The 21902-nt window shown below is 38.4% G+C and overlaps 1 protein-coding gene across 1 annotated transcript in view; it reads left to right on the forward strand.

Annotated features, from left to right (window-relative positions):
* Positions 1–21902, forward strand: part of PLXDC2 (plexin domain containing 2) — a 278226-nt gene that overhangs the window by 220379 nt on the left and 35945 nt on the right. The window contains exons 8-9 of the mRNA XM_010579409.1: positions 143–238; positions 1145–1226. Coding sequence (XP_010577711.1) covers positions 143–238; positions 1145–1226 — 178 coding nt within the window. The remainder of the gene's footprint in view (positions 1–142; positions 239–1144; positions 1227–21902) is intronic.

A 21902-nucleotide genomic window follows, 5' to 3' on the forward strand; every position in this document is an offset into this window, starting at 1 on the left:
TTAAAAAAATATTCTTGAGAAAAACTGGTGCCATGTGTGCACCTAAGGAACAGTGAGCAATCATTACATCCACTGTTTTTCACAATCTACAGACTGCAAAATAGTAAATTGTGGAAATATTTTTCTTTTTCTTTCCTGGTAGATGTCCGTAGAAGAACAATTTATGAGTACCACAGGGTGGAGCTACAGATGTCAAAGATTACCAATCTCTCAGCTGTTGAAATGATACCTCTTCCAAGTAAGTAAAACATAACACAGGCAGGAACCAGATCTGGGAAGGACCCCCCACCTAGCAACACACAGGCAATTTTAAATATTTTGTTTTATCTGTGGACTTGAAATCATGGACAGATTCATTTATCCTCTGTCAGATTTTTTCCCCCATGGATGATGTGTTATCCAGTGCATCCTCATGTATCTCAAGTTACTTTATAGGTATATAGCTCCCAGTAGGTTTTGAATGAAATCTGTGCCAAATCATTTTTTCAGAAGAATGATTATATTTCCTTTAAATTTGTTTCCTCAAGAAAAAAAGAACAGTTTTCATGCTTACAAGGCAAACACAAATTCTTCTGTGTACTGTGCATCACATTCCAAGGGAATATCACCAAACACATTTTGCAGTTCATCTGCCTCTTTTGTCCAAGGTAAAACTACATTGTTTAGAAACCTCTGTGTTTAAACTGCCAGCTGTACTATTGTGAAAAAATGGAAACAGCTATTTTTCTTTTTTCTAATCCAATTATAGTTCTTGCATGCTTTCTTGCCAGTCTTATTATCTGCATTATGTCTGAATGTTAGCAACACCAAGGAACACTGGAGCGAGGGAAGAAAGAGATTTAAGGAAATACTTAATATTAAGCAAAAAAATAAAAATTTAGCAATGAAACTGAATGAACAGATGTGGAAGTGGGAATATATTTACAAATGGAATACAAATGGAGTCCTACAGATAAAATGTACTTCTGTGCTTAGGGTTGTGCAATGCATTGTAATAGGCTGGTTTTAGTGTCTTACTTTGGATATGCATGAACCTGTTGAGTCCCTAAATATGTATTATCAGAAGATGTATCCTTTTTTGCTTTTTATGAGAATTATTTGTGAGACTAATGTAATAATTTCTGTTTGTTTATCTATATCTCAGCTTGTCTCCAGTTTGCCAGCTGTGGTCCCTGTGTCACTGCCCAGATTGGTTTCAACTGCAGCTGGTGCAGTAAACTCCAAAGGTAAAGAAACGGATTTTTCTATTTTTTGCGTGGGTATGCAGCTGTGCTCAAAGGACATCCAAAAACATTGCCTATAGGTTATTCAACACTAGGGGTTGTTATATTTAGGTCTTATATGCATGCATTCACATGAACATACACCTCAATTGTGATCACTAGCAACACATCATTGTCCCATTTCACTTCAGTAAAGAAATTGGGCAAGAATGGTCAAAACAGTTGGTTTGGGGCTTTAGCCCTTGTTCCTATTTCCTTAACCCCACTTGAAAATCCTTTCAAAGGAGAGCAAGAAGTAGAAATCATAATAAAATTCATATTTTCTCCCTGTATCCCTGGTTTCATCAAAAATAATTTAACCACATGGAGGTGCAGGGTGGTAATGTAACTATAAAGACATCCTTGTTCTCTTAACAGTAGGGAGACTGACACATCCAAAGACACAGTCTTTTCTTTTTTAACCCCTCATTATACTTAGCAGCTACTTTGGGTCTCCTCAGCCTCTCACTGTCACACTGATGAGGACAGTCAAGTCAGTAGCAGGAGTGATTTGGACCCTGTGGAGCAGCTGGAGCACAGACAGCAAAACAGAAACTCTGCAGCTGTAGCTTTTCTAAAAAGTTCTTCAGTTGCTGACCTTCATAGCAAGAATTTATTTAACACCAGTTCTCTGACACAAAATGCAGTATCATACTGGATATTTGTTATTGTGTTGTTCAACCCTAGTGGTTCGGTTCAGAAAAGTTACGTATAAAATGGATGCATAATGAAAGGAAAAAATGCTATCTGCAGTCTAAAACAGTGTAATGATTTTACACCATTCTGAAGAACTGATAAACTGTTGATGAACATGGTACAGTATTAGGAACTTTAGGTCAACTTTATTATGTTTTCTTAAGCTTCTACTCCTTTAGTAAGTCATTTGAGAAGTCACTTCGTTGTCAGTTTCTTTTGCAAAAAACTCTTGAGTAGAATTACAGCTAAATTAAATGATTTCACAGAAAACATATCAAACATCTTAAAGAATAAGGTTACTTATAGAAAATTGTTCCAAGCAAACATGAAGAGATCTTGCTTGCTTTAGCCAATTTCTTACTTTTGAGTATTGCTTGATTCTCCTTCCATTAATAAATGTTGTAGCACTGAGTTTCTGTTGGCTTTGGTTTGAGCAAGGTCTGTAGCTTTGTGGCCAGCGTTCTCATTTCTGTTTGGATAAACTCAATTATATGGTAAAGTTCCAATCTCTTATGAAGAACAGGCAAACCTTGAGATCCTTTGTGTTTTTCTGTAGTTTCTGAAGAACTGAGTTTCCTGAGTTCTGGAATTGCTGGAAAATCTGTTTTGCTCACTAAGGCACAAATTCACTGTGGAGATCTACAAGAATGTTATCCTTCACCTTTAGCAGGAAGCAACACCAGGCACTTAGTCAAACTGTGTTACCTTCCACATATTTAGGTGAATTTGTGGCTGCCCCTTCACAACTGGCAAGGTGTAATTTACTGCTGAATGATACACAGTCTCAACACACCTATTTCTGTTAAATTAAATTTTGCATGAAAAAAATCTTGCTTTTCATTTTGCCTGTGAAGATCATACTGCAATTAAAGATGAACCTACTGTGAGGCAGTCCTGCACTGTTCCCCAAAAAACAGCTGGCTCCATGCTGCAGCACAGTTGTGCCTTTAACAAGCTGCAGCAGATAGATTGAACAGTTTTATTGCTGTTAATTAGTCCATTACTGACAGTAGTGAGACTGTCATATCATGCAGGCTGTGTTTGGACATTGTTTGACTAGCAGCAAAAGCAGAAACTGGAGTCAATGTCTTAAAAAAAAGGATGGAACCAGAAAAGCAAACTAAGATTATGCCTCTACATGGGAATCTCAGTAGTTTAAAAACAGTCATACCATCCAATTTTCATCTATAAAGATAAGTGCTGTTCAGCCAGGTTTAAGCAAATGGAGAATTGTGTGTAGAATCATAATATAGTTCAGAATGGAAGGATTCACTAGAGGTCATCTAGTATAACCTTCCACTCAAAGCATGGCCAGCTGTGAGATCAGACCAGTTTGGTCATGACTTTGTTCAGCTGGGTCTTGAAAACCTCTGAGGCTATGGTTCAGTCTTCTGAACATCTTAATCTTATACTAGATTTTACACCTTATTTTTTAAATTGTTACTTCCTCCTGAAACATGGCTTTGGTGACAACATCTGTCTCAGGCCCCATTGCCTTTCTTGGCCACTGTCCTCCAGCTTCTGAAATGAGCAGCTTATTTCAACTAATTCAGTTCTACAGAGAAACAGATCTGAAATAATAAGATACATATTTTGTGAAAAGAGGCAACTTGGTTTCCAACATGTGAAGACTAAGCATTTATTCAGTTAGGGTACATTACACTGCAGGATCATTGTGATCAGGACTCATTCCTGCCTCAGCTTTGACAATTTTCTGCTCCCTACCAGTTCTGGATACTCTCACCTGCCTTCTAGTCAAGTGCCTCTCTTATTTACCTTCTGTTCCTCAGCATGTTTATTCATTTTAGGGAGATACAAAAAAAAAAGCCTTATTCCATTCTCAATGGAGATGTCTGGATCACAGAAGAGTACTCAGAATCTTTTACTTCAGTACTACACTGTGGTTTTGCTCCCTTCAAAAACAAATTCACTGTTAAAATGTTATTTTTGCATGTGATAAAGAAGCACTTGCTCAACAAGAAAACCTCACTGTCCTGGTTAAAAATCATAATGGATGGAAAGTTGTGAGTTCTTTCATCATAGTGCTCTGGCTTTTTCTGTGTGTTGTTGCTCTTCAGTCACCAGCCTTGTAAATCAACCTAGACTTTTCTCTCCTGTCGTGATATACGTTGCTCTGCTGCAGCAGAATAAAATCTGCTTGGAAAAATAAGGGCAAAGCATTACATGGAGTATTCAAGTAGACATTTCAGAAGTGCCTAGAGTGCAAAGAAAATTAATATTTACAGTCCACTTTCAAATGACTGCTCACAGGGGTTTTTGAAGGAAGCAGAAGCAGGTTCTTAGGAGTAATGCCTGAGTAGTGCTTCTGTGTTGCAAAGCTGACTGAACGCACTGGTCCAGGAGGTGAGAAACCAAAAGCTGTCTCTCTTGGCTGTAGGCAAAGCCCAGGGTGGGGAAAGCAATTAGCCTTTGGTGCAAAAGCCTGAAGAAGGCTTTGAACTTAATAGTGACATGTAGCGTTCGCCGCATATCAAGGTGCCGCGATTAGATCACTGGTCGGCCCGGACCAGGGAAAGAGGCAGAGAGCACACACAGTGTGAGCGCCAACTTCCGCCTTTTATTGCGCAGTCAATTCCTTTTATACTAACAAGGGTAGGTGGGATTACAGACACATCATAAGGCTGCAACTAACCCTCTAACTTTCCGTGACATCGCGAGATCTTCCGAACGCCGAACCCTACAGTGACAGATTTGCATTGTGGCAATAACCTACTGACTGATCTAGTACTCTGATTTCTGCAGAGCGAAAATGCCTGTTTGCTAGTGAGGAGACTGTTAGGGAGCAATGAGGGTCAGATATGGCTGTAAGAGACAGTGATGTTCCTCCTGTGGAGCCACAGTAGCACTTTGATACTCTAAAGTAAGATGTCCCAGAGCAAACAGACTTCCATGTGCGTAATAAGCAAACATGTATCCAGGGGGGAAACAAAACTCTATACCAATTCTACAACCCTTTTTTCTCAACAAGTTATGACCCCATTTAGCCACAACAACATTACTACCAAGAACAGTATCTTATATATATTTTTTTTTCCTTGCATAAAATTTAAACCGTATATTGAATCATTCACACAACAAAGTACAGTTGTTGGAAAAATAGAAAGTTTGTATAAAACCTATAACTATACAAGGAAAATTGACCAGCAGAGCCATTGCAGAATAACTGCACTCCCCCATGTGGACAATCTGTGTTGGAATAAAAATAACTTATTCTACAACAGTGCATTGTTTCCTACCTGTAACTCCAGCCCAGCTGCTGTGTAAACTCTGCAGTCTTTGGAGAGGCAGGTTCTTCTTGTAGGTGTTCAGAGCAAAATCCTCTATTCCTGTCACTTTCTACAAGCTTAAATCAGTTTCCAATTTCATAAGGGATCATCAAACTATCTGCTCTGAAATCCAGTATGACGTATGTCATGCAGTTTCATCATGACTAAGTGAAGGCACATCATTTTCTTTTGACTTCAGCAGACGGGGGATCCCCCTAGGAGCTAATTTTATTTTTAACTAAATATGTTTCATAATTGTCCCATAAGTAAAGTAAAACGGTTCCATAAGTAAAAGAGACTAACTACAAATAAGTAAGCTAAGATGGTATCGTAGCTTTCTGTTACACAAGGATCTATGTCTATAAAATGCCAGAAACACTTAGCATCTGTCTCATAGCAGTCACCTGTGGCTGAAACTTGGATTATTTGCTCTTCATTATCTCTGACTTCCTAGCATGTAAAAACTGGGAGAATTCATTAATGTTGGGCGTGTTTATATCATCTTTTCATGCTTCTGAAAATGTTTATATACTCTAGGCACTTGGTATACCCTGCATGTTAGAGATGTCATTTTCTAGGAAAGTTTTTGGAAACTTTAAGGCAACTTTGCTGTTACTTTATAGGTTCACTTTCTACAACTTGCTTGCATTACTGGAATAGTAAGTTTCCTTGGAAATATTTGAAGTAATTGCCCAAGAAATAAATTGTATTTATGAACTTTAAAAGAGTTGGCACTGAAATAGAATGGAAGTATAATGCTTAAATGATCAAGGAATTTTTAAAAGCCATCTTTATACAACGTTTTGAAAAGATTTATGTCCAGATTCTGTAGATATTGATGGGTGTGTTTAGATGAACTTCAGGAAAGTCTCAGATTTCAGCAGTGAAGTGATACTGCTATTTTAGTGAGTTCTGAAATAAGCAGACAAAGAGCACAGTCTTGCAATCTGTGCATGCTGGAGACTCAGGTTTGAATTTGTCTCATGTTTCACTTCATTAACACAGGATAAAAGCATCTCCCAATCCTTGCAACATCCATCAGGCTTAGCATGGTACTATTATCCCAGCACTGGAGATGGGGAACTGGAGTACTGAAGGACTAAGGGCAAGAGTTGCAAACAGTTTAGATGATAGTTTTATTCAGCTGTCACTGTTGGTATCTATATTCAATTTTAAATCCTCAAAGCTGGCTGCCTTATGCCAAGGGCACCCGAAAGCCTAACGGCTACATTCACAAAGGTGTTTTGCTGGCTGACTCTCTTAGGTTTTCAAGGGAACTTATGCAGAATAGGAGAGCAGTATTAAAAGTACCTTTTCACCAAACTCTGCACTTAAGTATCTAAGACCAAAAAGGTCTCTAGGACTCAAACACGTTAAGGAAATACCCGCAGCTGACTGAGTCTAAGCAGGGCTCAGCAGTGAAGTCTCTGAGGCCCATGAAGCTCCTCTACTCATTATGTGTGACACTGCCCTTTACACAAGGAGGCTCACAATAATCAGAGAATCCCCTGAGGCACAGCAGGTAAGTGAATGTGAGTCCTCTGAACACAAGTCACCCCTGAAGGGTAGCCCATTAGATGTTGAGCTGCTTAAGCCTGAGCACTGAAACTCATAGTCCCTTGCATGGCAGCAACTCAGAGCAGCTCCACTACCCTCTGGCAGTGGCTGCCTAGAGACTCGGGGCCAGCTCCTGCCACTGCTGTTCAGGCAGCCCTGCTGGGGCCTTTCCTGGGTCTGCAAGGGAAGAGAGATTCAGCTTTGGGAGTCCCTGTTCACAAAAAGATCATGCTCATGTTACATGCTTAAATGCACTTTTACCTTAAGAGTCTCTGTTTTCCAGGCTATGCATTGAATAATCTGGTTTGAAATCATACTAGTTTATGACATTGACCCATGGAGTGCAAACCCCCAGTTTGAAAAGTGCCCTGCAACAGGCTGCACAAATTCCTGTGCTGGACTTTCTGTGTGTAGTGGTGAGCCAGGACACTTCATGCACTCTAGGAAGGGTTATTCTGTCCATGTGCGTGTGCACAGCTCCCAATGCTTCTTGTACTCTTAAAACAATCCTGAGCTAAGAAGGTGAAAGAATCCCATTTGTGATACTGTTGTGTTTTAACCCCAGCTAGCAACTAAGCACCACGCAGCCGCTCACTCACTCCCCTCCCCCCCAGTGGGATGGGGGAGAAGATCAGGAAAAGAAGCAAAACCCGTGGGTTGAGATAAGAACAGTTTAATAGAACAGAAAGGAAGAAACTAATAATGATGATGATAACACTAATAAAATGACAACAGCAATAATGAAAGGATTGGAACATACAAATGATGTGCAGTGCAATTGCTCACCACCCGCCGACCGACACCCAGCCAGTCCCCGAGCAGCGATCCCCCGCCCCTACTTCCCAGTTCCTATACTAGATGGGACGTGCCATGGTATGGAATACACTGTTGGCATGTTTGGGTCAGGTGCCCTGGCTGTGTCCTGTGCCAACTTCTTGTGCCCCTCCAGCCTTCTCACTGGCTGGGCTTGAGAAGCTGAAAAATCCTTGACTTTAGACTAAACACTACTTAGCAACAACTGAAAACATCAGTGTTATCAACATTCTTCAGATACTGAACTCAAAACATAGCACTGTACCAGCTACTAGGAAGACAATTAACTCTATCCCAGCTGAAACCAGGACAGATACATTTCACTTCAGTGCTTTATCTGGTATGCTAGCAACAGCACTAGCTGTGTAAATGAAAAGGTTATGGCTCATTTTTATGGAATCTGTTCTGACCGAAGTGAAAAATCAGAAATGTGTCTGGGAATAGTAGCAATAATGCAATTGAAGTCTTGATACTTCTAATCTTTTATTATGATAATCACTGTTCCCATCTAAACAGGTAATAAGGAAACAAGTTGTTTTGCATTCCATGCTGATTAGCTGGAAAGCGGGGAAGTGAAAATCTTTAGGCACTTTTCTCAAGAAAACATTTTACAGTTGAAATATGAAGTGACAGTTTTCCACAGTGCCCTCATGGTAATTGAGATAAAAAATTGTTGCCTATTATTTGTCTTCTGAAATTCTCGGCAAGCTTGAAATGTCTTGTTTGTTTATTCTTCCTTTGGAAAGAAATTGGAAATATGTTTAGTTAACTTTCAAATCTGAGTTTATGTCTGGAAATCTTTAATATCAGGAAGAGGAAAAGGGTTAGGTTTTTTGTTTGTTTGTTGTTCTGTATGTTCCACCTGACAAGACCTATTTTCATAAAACTGTGTTGAATCAAATACTGCAGTATAAGTAAGTCTTATGTAATCTAAAATATTTATTGGCTGAGCAAAGCACCACCCATACAGAATTACAGAAAAAGCACAAAAGTGATTATCATACTATCTGACTACATAAACCCCCTGATTTACCAAAGAAAATAATTAAATTCAAATGAGAAACACAGGGTCTTTCTCCACACATAGCTTACTGTTTGGTATCTACTTTTCCCTCATCTTTTATTTGATAGCTGACACTATGACGAAGGTTGTAGATTGCATTACAGAGCAGGGAAAGGCAACAGATGAGATCAGGACCAAAGATACTCATCACCTGAGAGTGCAGATACATTAGCTTATTTGTGCAGCGAACATGTAGTGAACACCTCCTGTTGTGACATGCTTTGGTCTAAGCCCTTCAGTTTATTTTACCAAATTGATGAAGTTCTTAAAAAAAATTAATAAAAATCTTGAAATCTAGAAGTTTTTAATGCAGTTATAAATACACTCCTCAAAAGCTCTGGAAGTTCTTGTGCAAAGAAATTACAAAGAAGGCACAGAACTGAAGTTACCGTTGGTTTGATGGGTGAGGTAACAAGCTTGGGCGTTGCAGTGCAAGGTGGCAAAACACTTAGTACAGTGCAAGAAAGGAAGTTTTATCTTGAGAGCCTGAAAATATTTTTATCCCTGTCCCTATATTCATAAACAACCATCTATAGAGCTCAATTTTTATTCATAGAATCACAGAATCATAGAATAGTTTGGGTTGGAAGGTACCTTTAATTGTCATCTAGTCCAACCCCCCCTGCAATGAGCAGGGACATCTTCAACTAGATCAGGTTGCTCAGAGCCCTGTCCAGCCTGACCTTGAATGTTTCCAGGGTTGGGGCATCTACCACCTCTCTGGGCAACCTGTGCCAGTGTTTCACCACCGTCATTGTAAAAAATTTCTTCCTTATATCTAGTCTAAATCTACCCTCTTTTAGTTTAAAACCATTACCCCTTGTCCTGTTGCAACAGGCTCTGCTAAAATGTTGGTCCCTATCTTTCTTATAAGCCCCCTTTAAGTGCTGAAAGGCCACAATAAGGTCTCCCGGAGCTTTCTCTTCTCCAGACTGAACTCCACCTCTCTCAGCCTTTCCACATAGGAGAGGTGTTCCATCCCTCTGCTCATTTTTGTGGCCCTTCTCTGGACCTGCTCCAACAGGTCCGTGTCCTTCCTGTGCTGAGGACCCCGGAACTGGATGCAGTACTCCAGGTGAGGTCTCACAAGAGCAGAGCAGAGGGGCAGAATCATGTCCCTCAACGGGCTGGCCACACTTCTTTAATGCAGGCCAGAATATGGTTGGCTTTCTGGGCTGCAAGCACATGTTGCTGGCTCATGTCCAATTTTTCATCCACCAGTATCCCCAAGTCTTTTCTTCAGGGCTGTTCTCAATCAATTAATCCCCCAGTTTGTTCTGATAGTGGTGATTACCCTGACCCAGGTGCAAGACCTTGCACTTGGCCTTGTTGAACCTCATGAAGTTCACATGACCCCACTTCTCAAGCTTGTCCAGGTCCCTCTGGATGGCATCCCATCCCTCAGGCATGTCAACCACACCACTCAGCTTGGTGTCATCTGCAAACTTGCTGAGTGTGCACTCAATCTCACTATGTCATTGATGAAGATATTAAACAGTGCTGGTCCCAGTATGGACCCCTGAGGGACACCATTGGTCACCGATCTCCATCTGGACATTTAGCCGTTGACCATTACCATGTGGATGCAACCATCCAACCAATTCCTCAGCCACCGGACAGTCCACCATCAAATCTGCATCTCTCCAATTTAGAGAGAAGGATGTTGTGAGGGACAGTGTCAAAGGCCTTACAGAAGTCCAGGTAGATGACATCCATAGCTCTTCCCTTGTCCACTGATGCAGTCACTCCATCATAGAAGGCCACTAGGTTGGTTCAAATGCTCACTTTTAAATAATTCCTGGTTTTAACTATTTGAGGGTTTAATTTTCCTTGTTTGTTTGCTTCAGGGATATTACATATTTCAATTCCAAACTAAAAGATGGGAGGAAGACTTGTTGATTTATACTCAGGCTGTTTTTATCCCAACACTGTTTAACTGAGTACTGTGCTGTTATTACAAAATTGGCCACAGTATCTAAGCCATTGAATTACAAAATTAAAAAAATGAGGTATTTGTATGGTTTAAACAAACCACCAGAGGGAGCATATATAATCCAATCAGTGTAATAGATTCATATACAAATGACAAGGAAAATCTCATTTTAAATGCTTTAGAAGGGCTAGAGGTTTAAAATATAGTGTATTCTGTAAGATGTATTCTGTTCTATCAATGTGTATAACTTCATGAATTTGCTGATCATACTGCTGCTTCAGGCACAGAGAAAGAAATGTGCCAGATTCTGCCTGTCTATAGAAGTTGTGTGCCACTACAGCAGTTCTTTATGCTGGAGTGGTTTTATATGAAAACATGGCAGAGTCCTAACACCTGGGTCTTAACAAGTAGATTGTTGAATTAGGTCAAATTTAGCCTGTGATAAATGAAAAGTAATGTCAGTACTATTTTTCTAACTCGTATACTGTTTCTTTGCCAATTATGAAGTGATAATATCGAAAATCTAAGAAGTAGAAATTCTGGCCCTTTGTCAGAGTTTGCTCTGATTAAAATGCAACACATTTTCCTTCTGTTTTAAAAGTTGTGTTGAGACAGCAATTGGTCTTTTTAATAAGTGCAACAAATGTATCAAGAATGAATGTGTAAATTTGTCAGCCCTAATACATCACTGACAAGAATGATACGATAACTAGATCTATACTTTATTGAGCAGAGAATTGCTCCACACCCAACTTCTTCAAATCTTTTCCAAGCTGCTTGCTCTTAATTTGACAAGCTAATTTGAACGCATGAACTGCAAGAAACTGTTAGCAAATTAGCATTCAATAATTGAGAATTTTGTATGCATGGCAAGTCTGATGGGAGTAAAGCAAGAAAAGGAAGTGGCACAGAAGTGCTTAATGAACAAAGCATTTTCTCAAACCAGAGTGAGCCCAGTGATGGTATTGTTTGATGAAAGAAGCCTCGCAAGATCATAGTAATAGATATTCTCAAGTGGGATGGCAGTTCTGTTTAGAAGACAGTGTAAGCTTCAGTAGCCTGAAGGTCCATTTAAAAATACATAACAGTAAAGATGTACATATCAGTAAAATGTACCTAATGGTACATTTAAAAGCACTGTTATGGAACTTAGATGATCCTGATCTATTAACCTGTTTTTATTGAAATTTAGCCTGCAGCCAGATGAACTAACTTTTTGCTGAGATTGATACATGGAAAAATAGCAGATAAATAGCCTTTCTACATTTTTTGGATAAGTTTGTGGAATTTGTCAGTACCTGGATTCCGTGGAATTATTGTGGAATTTCTGTAATTCCCCTTGAGCACAGATTGTCTGGAACAATTCCTATGGTTAATACAAATAAACCTAAAAAGTTCAGTCTCTGAACAGAACTCTCAGGTGCAGGTGCAGTAGCTCTGAGAGGCCTAGGACATGCCAGAGCAAGACTGGCCAATTCACTTGATACGGTGTGGGACCCGCTAGAGTAGAAAGAACCCTTGCCTGGTTCAAAGCTTGTGATATCTTATAACGGACACATAATGCTTGAGAGCTGTGTTCAGGGCAAACACCCAAGCTTTTTCCTGCACTAGTAGAACATTGTCTTGTGAGCTTCATTCCTTGAGTTTCCTTTCTGCACACATTCTTCTGCAGTGTCGTCCTTTCTGCTCACTGATGTTCTCAGCAGCCTCAAGCTGGAGAATAAAACTACCTCTAACCTACCATTAATAGATTTGATATCTACCCAACTGAACTTAAATCCTGCTTTCATACAGAAACTAGTCAGTTTTCTTACAGCTGCAGCATTAGTCACACACTTTTACATATGTATGCCTTAATTTGTTTTCCTGAATAACTCAGAAAAACATGAGGACAACAGTTATGCTCATAACTGATGCAGATTTTTAAGAAATGCAAGACTGGGTTACAAAACTTTAAATTATTTCTACAAAATGGGCAGAAGATTGCTACAATTCTCATTACTCTGAAATCCTAATCTTTCTGTTGAAATATTTGCTCTGCAATCCTTGACCTGAAGACTGGGAAGCATTTTGAAGTTTCTTAATCTAGATATAAACACAGTGATTTATTTAAGCCACATCACTCACACTACTCATGTGGTATATATGTGTTTCTTACCATATCATTTGCCTTTCAAAATTTGAGACTGGTTTCACTAGCTATTGGTTCCCTTGCCAGAGATGTTGCTGTGTCTTCTGGAGCTTAGAAACTCTGTTCATTATCCACTCTGCAGGTTTCTGTGGTATCCAATTTTGCAACACAGCTTGGTAAGACACAGATATCACAGTCAATACAAAAAGGACCACTGCCTGGACAGTTTTAAGACCTTAATGCAAAGTATGTCTCATGTAGGTCTATCAAATATATCATATTTCCTAAGGTGTTTTATTATAAATGCAGGAAGTAGTTATTCAAAGATACAGAGGACAGTTAAGCACTTAAATCCCGTTGAGAGTAGGGAAAGTAGACATCCATCTGTTATTTATACCTCTGAGAATATTTTCTTCTGCTGATTAATTTGGAAGGAAGATCACAAAATCTGTGTTTAATTTCCATGTTTAATTTCACAGATGCACCTCTAATACCATAGTGATAAAACAGTAGATAAATAGCTAGGTAACACAGCTTTTTTGTGTAGAAACTTCTTTTGCAATTCTTTTACATACTAGTAACTTTTTTATTCTTAATTTATTGTGTTAGAACAGTAAGAAAAATCCCATTCAGTCTTTGATGAACCATTTATATCTAGAACTGCAACTTCTGTGCCAGCCATAAACTTTCAAATCACAACAGAGTTGAGTTCAGACTTAATTCTGTATTGTTTGTTTATCCTGAGTGCTATAGCTATAATAGTGGGTATTCCCTGCTCTATTAAACAGGCTTTCACTCTGGGATTAAAGTCATTTGCTGGCAGAACTGCACCATGTTTAGTTACAGGGCAGCCCCAAATTATTTTCTGTTTGATTTCATTTTTGCCTATTCAATTCTTACATTGATAGCTAATACCAGAAAGTTTGGATTCAAACACATTCCTGTTTCACTGGTGTCACGTCCCAAAGTTGGAGCGACTTAGGTTCGTGGATTTCCTTTGTCAGAATTAAGGTGAAACCACACCAGGGGAGTTCAAACAACAATCAACATTTATTCAACCTAGCTAACCTTGCCCAAGTACAAGTGAACTTATCAATATGAACCTTGCAACATGTCATTAAGCCACTGTTTGAGAAGAGAAGGAAGGTGTAGAAAAAGAAATGGAAAAAGGAACATGAAATATATCAGAAGGAGAGGCCTCCTGTTGAGTCATGAGGTTCAGAGCAGACCCCCTTGCATTCTGGACTCCTTCTCAAAGAGGAGCCCAGGGGCAGCTAGATCCACTCCCAGTCTCAGACTTGGTCAACAGTTTATGTTTAAAAGGATGAGGTGTAGGGACTGTGGAAAAGAGAGAAGGAAAAGAGGGAGAGAGAGAGGAAAAGGGTTTCACCAGTCCTGGGTCCAGCGTTGGTCCAGCCAGCGTAGAGATCCAGTTCCGGAGGGTGCGCACTGAGAACTCATTCTGCCTTCTTTTATAGTGTTAGTCGATGGTTTTGACATGCGCAGTTCCCATTCCCGGGGTTCTCTGGAATCGGTCGGTGAGCTTTGGGGGGGGTTCATTGCGGAGTTGCCTCTCTTCTTCTGCTGGCATGACCGCTTAAGATAGAAGCACAGTCCCATCTTCTGTGGGGCCTCCTCCTCCAGGCACATATGCTGTGCTCCTTCTCCTGGTCACTTAAGATAAGGAATTGTGGCTTTGGAGAAGTGCGGTCCCACCCTCCGTGGGGCCCTCTCCTCTGGCCACATTGTCCTGTTCACAAAACTCCAGCATTTTTACAGAGGCCATTTTCTCCACCAAAGTTCTTTAACGAATGTTTGAGACATTGACTTTAATTTGTCAGGCGGTCACAACTGGTGAAAGGTGACACTTCCCTGTGAAAGGACTCCACAGACAGACATCCTAGAATGCAATTTATACATATCCTAGACATCTTAAGAAACTTAAACTTCTGGTCATTTTTCTATGCCATGTGGTGGGCTTTCTCAGGACTGAGTTTCTATACCAGGCATTATAGCCTGGCTGATTCCCAAGTAAATGACTCAAATGGTGGTCTAATGTAACTATTAGACTTTAATTGTACAATCAGAAGAGAGCAAGGAACACATCTCAAAGAAAACAGACTTTCCTGATAACAAATTAAAAGATTTATACTTAACAACATGCTCACGCATTACACACAGTAAATAAAGTATAATGCAAAACAGTTAGGATGTTAATTTGCATGGTACGGTAAAGTGAAATATAGGTAGATGATGATTAGGTGAATACAGAAATTAGAACAAATAGAAAAAATAGTATAGTTATTTAAACACAAGAGTAAAGATTACTTCAAGATCTCTGAGAGGGAAGTTACCAGGTAAGGCAGAAATTTTACCTACTTTACCTGAATTCAGAGACAGAGCTTCAAGAAGGCTTTGACATCTGCAGATGTCTTGTATATGAGCACAGGTGCAAAGACAGAGGAGTGCAGTCAGGATCTCAAACTCCTCTTTGATTGTTTCACTATAATCTATCTTAACCTAAAATAATCAGATATCAACATATCATCTTGTCTACAGCATAATTTTTAACCTGCTTAGATTGTCTTCTTGGCACTCAGGCTGTTTCTTCCACTTCTTTTGTGTGTAAAGTCCCAACTCATCTCATTTTCACACCTCCGAAATTTGCTAACTTTTCCTTAACCTAACACTAATTTGTTTGGAAGAGTTACCTTTGTCTGCTAAACTACTGTTATTTTTATCCACTTCTCTCTCTGTTGACTATCATATACAGGTTTTGATATTATTTTATGCTAACTACTATTCCTGTGCTACTAGAAGAGTTAGAAATAAGTTGACTAGTCTCTTCCCCTAATGAAAATAGTGAATTTTTAAATAGTTCATGGTCACTACTCCTGAAACCAAGTATGGCAGGATATAAGGAGTTTTGACTTTAGTGAGAAAAACACTTCAAAGTTCTAATATGGAAGCTAATGGAAGAAAAGAAAAAAAAACATAAGTAGGTGCTTAGTTTCTAAAGAGAGCAGTTAGGCCCTACAACAACAGTTCTCCCAGTTTATAAGCCAAATATATAAGCAAGGTAGTCCTAATGAAATGAATTAGTTTTTGTAGTCCTAACTGAATTCTTAGTCATAAAAGGTAGGATAGTACTGAAACAGGTTAGTTCAATTATCCATAGTTCCCCACTTTAGAATGTTTTTATGCATCGCTATACATAGGGCAGTTCTACTGTTTTTGCTGCTGTTTTGCACTTTATCTTACCTTCTCTTCCAATGGACTGAAATAAATCAACTTTACTGCTTACAACAGCAGACAACTGGGAATTTTTTTCTTTTCCAACAATGATGTATTAGAAAATACACAAATTTGACCAACCCAATCTTTATGACTTCAGAACAATTTTAATGGAAAGTTTTTGCACTATATGAAATTTTCTTTTTCTTTACTTTTTATGTTTCACTGAAATGAAATGCAGAATGGCAGTCCCAGTCAGATTTGTTTAATGGTCAGTTTAGTGGTCATACAAAACAGTCACTTGTACAGCTGTAGTTCATCTTCCCATACCAAATATTTTTTGACATAGAATTACTTGCAGATTAAACAGAGCCTGGGAAGCTTCCTGGGCATTGGAAAATGATTGTCTGTGCCATTAAATAGTTATGATGTTCCCTGATGTGATTTCAGTCCATGCCCAGGAGCACTGTCCAGAACAGTTCCCAGGCATGGTTTAGGAGTTGGACTGTTCCAGGGATTATTCCCAGTTGGCAGTTTATGTGCAGACTCCTTCTTTTCAAGGTTGAGAGAGTTTGCTTGTTCAGGCATAGGCCCTTCTGTGCCAGCAGTCTTCAGTGCCAAGGAACATTTCTGGGCATGTTTATCTTACTAGTATAGAAACAGCCAGAATGATCACAATAGTCTTAACTGCTTTCCAGAAGTGCTAACCTCTTATGGTTGTACTCCTCAATATCACTTGAGCATCACTGAAATCATATTTGTCTTGTTGCCTCCTAAACGTCACTCTTTAAGGAGGGGCCATAAATGAAAAGTCTCTTTTCATTAGCATAATATTTTAATTTTTACATATTGCTATACACATACTCCTGTGTAATGTTACCAGAAATTTTTATTTAGACAAATCTGAAATCCACATGTCTCTTCATAAAAATTGGATAATCTGAGATTAAGAACTGCTAAAGCAAACTATTCAATTTCTCAACACAGTCTACTGATTCTCTATAGCATATATATTTTACCAATCTTTCCAGTCACCTAAACAGTGTGGACTGTAACATTTCCCTGTAGGAGGTATTCCCAATTTCAGAGAAAATAACAACGTTTTCTCAGTGTTCTTCCTAAATATCAAGGCTTTTTTGCGCACCGTTACATCTTTAGCTCCCCCTCTATTCAGATCTATTAACTCTTCCAACATCTGCATTATCATATAGCATAGATGAAACCACTTGCTTCCCACCAGATATCACAACAAATATTAATATGTACCATTAATGAAGAAATTGATGAGCCCCAACTGTTCTGTAATTCTTTGGTAATCTGTTTTGCAGACTGTTCTTGCTGAATATTGACTTCAGAATTTGACTCACTTCTAGATAAAAAATGAGATGCAAGTAGAATACTAATTTGGGAAACAAATAACTTTCTGAACTTTAAGTTCCTTTGAACATAACCAGTTACAGGATGATTCATGTCCTTCCTTTCTTTTACTCCCTAGGTGAAGAATTCACTGAGCCTTTACAGCAGGTGTTTTTCTTAACCCTATTTCATCCATACTTTCCACAAATGCAGTGGTATGAATATGCAGTTTCAAAACTGTATGTTCTTTGTGCAGAATGCTCTCCTGTTTTGTTGGCATACCTTTGTAAGCATATAACATTGGTTGATGTAGAGTCAGTTTAGCACATTATGCCTCATTCTCCTGTCATAGCTCCTGCTTCCTTTAACTTCTTTTTTTAGTTGTGAATGAGATATAACAAGACCACTAACCTAGCCTAACCAAAACATCTCTGCACTTCTCTTTCTAGCAGCTCAGATGCTGATGCCCACTAGTACTTGAAACAGCCATGTTATGTATTGCACAATTGCTGGGGGTTCAAATGTGATAACAGAAATGTGAATAGCCTTATTTCATACTATCTTTAACCACCAGGCCACTTTCATCCTGTCCCAAGGACTCTTCTACTTGTTAATGTTATTAGTGGTTTTTTTTTAATAAAGGAGCATAATCCCAGTAAACATATATAAATAAAAAAGGGAGCTTGGCCAATGTGTGAATGAGAGCTGTGCCTTGGCGCATGCTACCTGAGACTTGATGCTTTTCGATATCATTCCCAGTTCTACAATTCATATGTCTGGGAGTACTATGGGAAACAGAGGAGCTGTGAATTAGTGTATGCTTGTCTGGTTTTCAGAAAATCTGGGATTAATTCTGTTACAGAATTCTGTTATCTCAGTTGATCATTTCATGTCTCCTATGCTCTATTTCCTCATCTCTAAAGTGGAAAAGGAAATATTTTCTCCAAAGGTGACCTTCATATTTTTGTTTTAAAAACAAGAGATAAAGCAATGTGTATGTGAGGCTAGCTGTACTTCTGAGGTTGTCAGTGTAAAGCATTATAAAGCAGCTCTCAAAATACAACTGGCCACTCACTTTTATTTATTTAACCAGAAGGAAATGTAACATGCAGTATTGGGAAAAAAAAGTGTAAGATCATGGGAGCATCCACCCTAAAATTGAAGATATCATTTTGGATATTCAAAGATAGAAAATAGTTCAGACAATCATGTAAAGGTAAGAACGGGGGATTAATTGTGCTAGTTAGGATCACTAACCAGAGTGTAAAGTACACTCAGTAGTGCTTTGGAGCTCTTTGCCTTGAACCCTGAGTAATTAATTGTGTGCAAAACAGGTAGCAATGCCAACAGATGAGAATTCTTTGCTAACTTCTGTTGCTATTAGCTCTTTATACCCACTTTGTCCAGGTATAAACACACAAAGTCAAAGACAGTGGAGAATGTAACCTGGTTTCAGAGACTAATTTCAGTGTGGCTCCTTCCCAGAGAACACATTTGATTATTATTTTCTGCTGATTTTTTTTGAAAGTCTGATGCCATAATCTCATAAATCTGACTCTAGGGCCTTCCTCTTACACTTTCTTTTTCGTTCTAGTTATTCAAAGCAGAGCCTTTAGCAAAAGCTTCTTTTTTATTCTTTATCTGCTTTTCAGCATGTTTCCTTTGTTGTTGTAACTGACATTAAGATTATAGAAAATATCCTCCTGTTCTGTAATCAGAACTCTGCCAAGTCTCACTTTAACTAGGATTTTTTCCTTTCCTTCTAGTTGAATTGGAAATAAAACTTACTTCTTTTAGCCCACTTTTATTCTTAGGCTCTTCCAACAGCAAGAATTCCCCATGGGAATCCTTATTTCCTACTACCTATTCACATGTTGTGTCAAAGTTGCAAATATCGAGTCTTACACATGTTCAATCTTTTACTGTAAAATAACAGCTTTTTTTCTTTTTTTTTTTTTTTTAACATCTTTCACTTCTCTGGTTACATGATGTTGCAGGAGTACTTTACAGAACATATAGCTATATTTTTCCAAATTTCTGTCCCATAAAATTGTAGAACCATCGTCAGGCTGAAGATTACCAGCTGAAATTTGTGGCACTCTCTGATCCTCCTCATAATCACCTGAATTTTGTACATTTTGAGAGGCATGCAATATTAAGACAATGATGGAATTCAGTGCTGCAGACACAGATATGCTGCATCAAGTATTAACTATGCCTTAGTAATTATATCTGAATTTTTCATAAATGTTAAAATAGTACAGGCTGTTTGTAGTGCTGTATGTTTAAAATCCTTGTATTAAGCAAAGTCATTTTAGCTATTCTTACCTTATAAGAGCAAGGTAGGAGCAAATCCTCTTCTAACTATTCAAATTGTCATCCTATTCTGATGTACAGTTTAATTAAGCAATATGTTAAAGTAAAGGATAAATACAGACAACACATTTATGCTTGAATTCAGATATACGATTGGGTGTATTGAACTAGATGATAAGCACAAATACCATTCAAATATCTTACAAATTTATACCACAGTCACTCATAGTGACATTTCACATGAACTTCATAAGCGCTTCAAGCTGTGATAAAGTTCTGCATTTGTGACAAGGGAAAGTGGAAAATAACAATGGGAGGAAAATACAGTCTTTTCCCAGACAGCACAGTTGAACAACAAAGTGATATTCAAAAGATGGAGGAACCAAAATGGAGCCTGTTCTGCAGTAAGGGGAAGCAAAACCAAACCAAGCACAAAGAGCTTTTTTTCCTCCAAAAATTGCTTTATGATTAGGGGTTTTTTTTAGCTGGACAGACACAAAGTTCAAGGCTTCTAGTATTTTTATTTTTTAAATATATATTTAAATATATATATATGTATTTATTTTTATATTTTACTTCCTATCTCCCTCAGCTTGGAAAGAAATTCCACTTTAAAATATTCTAATTCTCCTTTTAGTAATTCAAACAACCTAGTGAGTGCCTTAATCTTTTCCTAATGTGATGTGCCCTTCTTAGTGTTCGAAAGCAGGAAAGAATTCGGTCTGTTCAATTTTCTATTTAATTTTCCAGGTTAACCTTTTATTTATAGGAGTCAATAAATATTTTAACTGAGCTGAATAATTACATGGTATTTAAGAAATCATTTCAGATTTCTGGAATGTCCTTCAGTTCCCAGAAATCCATTCTTTATATGCCGTTACCGATATCCTGGCAAAAAAACCTAGGGAACAGTTGGTTTAAAGAACACATGTTGTGCATTTTAATGCTCTTGAATGTTTTATACCACTTCAACCTGGTGAAAAGATTTTTCCATCTGTACTTTGTCCCTTTCCTTCCCAATAATTTTCCATTAAGTTTTTAGCTTTTATAGGTTAAACCTTGATGAATTATCTGTATACAGGGTATCTGATTTATTATTATTAATCCTCATTGAACTCTCTTAAAAGAGAAGCAGCAAAGCATTTCAGCTCATGCACTGACTGGATGCCTCTTGTCATTTGAATATTCTCTGCGAAGTAGAGATAAATAGCATCTGGTAGATCTTATGACATCTCGATCTCCTTTCTGGCTATGTACAGTTCACAGAAAGGATTCTGACATCTTTCTTGTTACCCAGACTCAGCTGCATTAGTTATGCCAAATCATCATTGCTATGCGTGCAGAGACTTTAATTCTCCCTTTGCTCCCTGAACCAGTACTCCCAAGTTCCACACAAATCCTGGAATTCCTTACATTTCATGAATGTCCCTATTCTCATTTCCTAGAACATCTTTGTTATTGCTTTCCTAGGAGCTGATTTCGGTCATCACTTGAAAATGAAGTTGTTATAAAATGGCCATGTTGACAGATGGTATAAATGGCATAGCTAATCAAATCTGCTCCAATGTTTTAATGGCAACAGGGGATTATCACTATGCTACTAAATGAAAGTCTTAAAAGTGCAGTCGGTAAAGCGCGTGGTGCACTGAAATGACAGTTCCCAGAATTTTAACTCAACGATGCAGCAATGATAGTAGCTGCTATGGCTGACATCTCATTGACATATGTCTCAAAGGAAGTTCACAAACAGGTTTGCTGGAGCCTATCTCATTCCTGATAAAGCTGCTTTCTGATAATATTGTTTGGACTCACCATTGCATCAGTAGAAAATGTTAAACAAACCATGTCTGGGGTTTAATGTATTATTCTTTAAGATACAGTCATCTGAAGAGAGGCTCACATGTTTGAAAGAGCCATTCCAAATCCTTGCATGTTGCATTCAACTTTTGGTGGTTCGTTAATTCCTGGGAAAAAATCAGCCCCAGCAATGTTACTTGCCACCGTATTTCAGTAGTTTGTCAGAAAAGACTTATGAACTGTAAGTGAGTGCACCTGGGATAAGCTTTTATACATTTAACATTTGGAGCCTCAAGTTTGACACCATTTAGATACAAGATAAAATCTAAGATAAAAGGTCATTAATCCCTACTAGGTCTAAGTACATGTTACGGAGGCATGCACAATCAAATCCAACAGCTGTTAAAAGTCAGATTTATTCTTCAGTAAAAAGTTAGTTAGAGCTCCAATAATATTA

Source organism: Haliaeetus leucocephalus, unplaced genomic scaffold (genome assembly GCF_000737465.1).
Source record: "Haliaeetus leucocephalus isolate CR32 unplaced genomic scaffold, Haliaeetus_leucocephalus-4.0 Scaffold0, whole genome shotgun sequence".
Classification (NCBI taxonomy): domain Eukaryota; kingdom Metazoa; phylum Chordata; class Aves; order Accipitriformes; family Accipitridae; genus Haliaeetus; species Haliaeetus leucocephalus.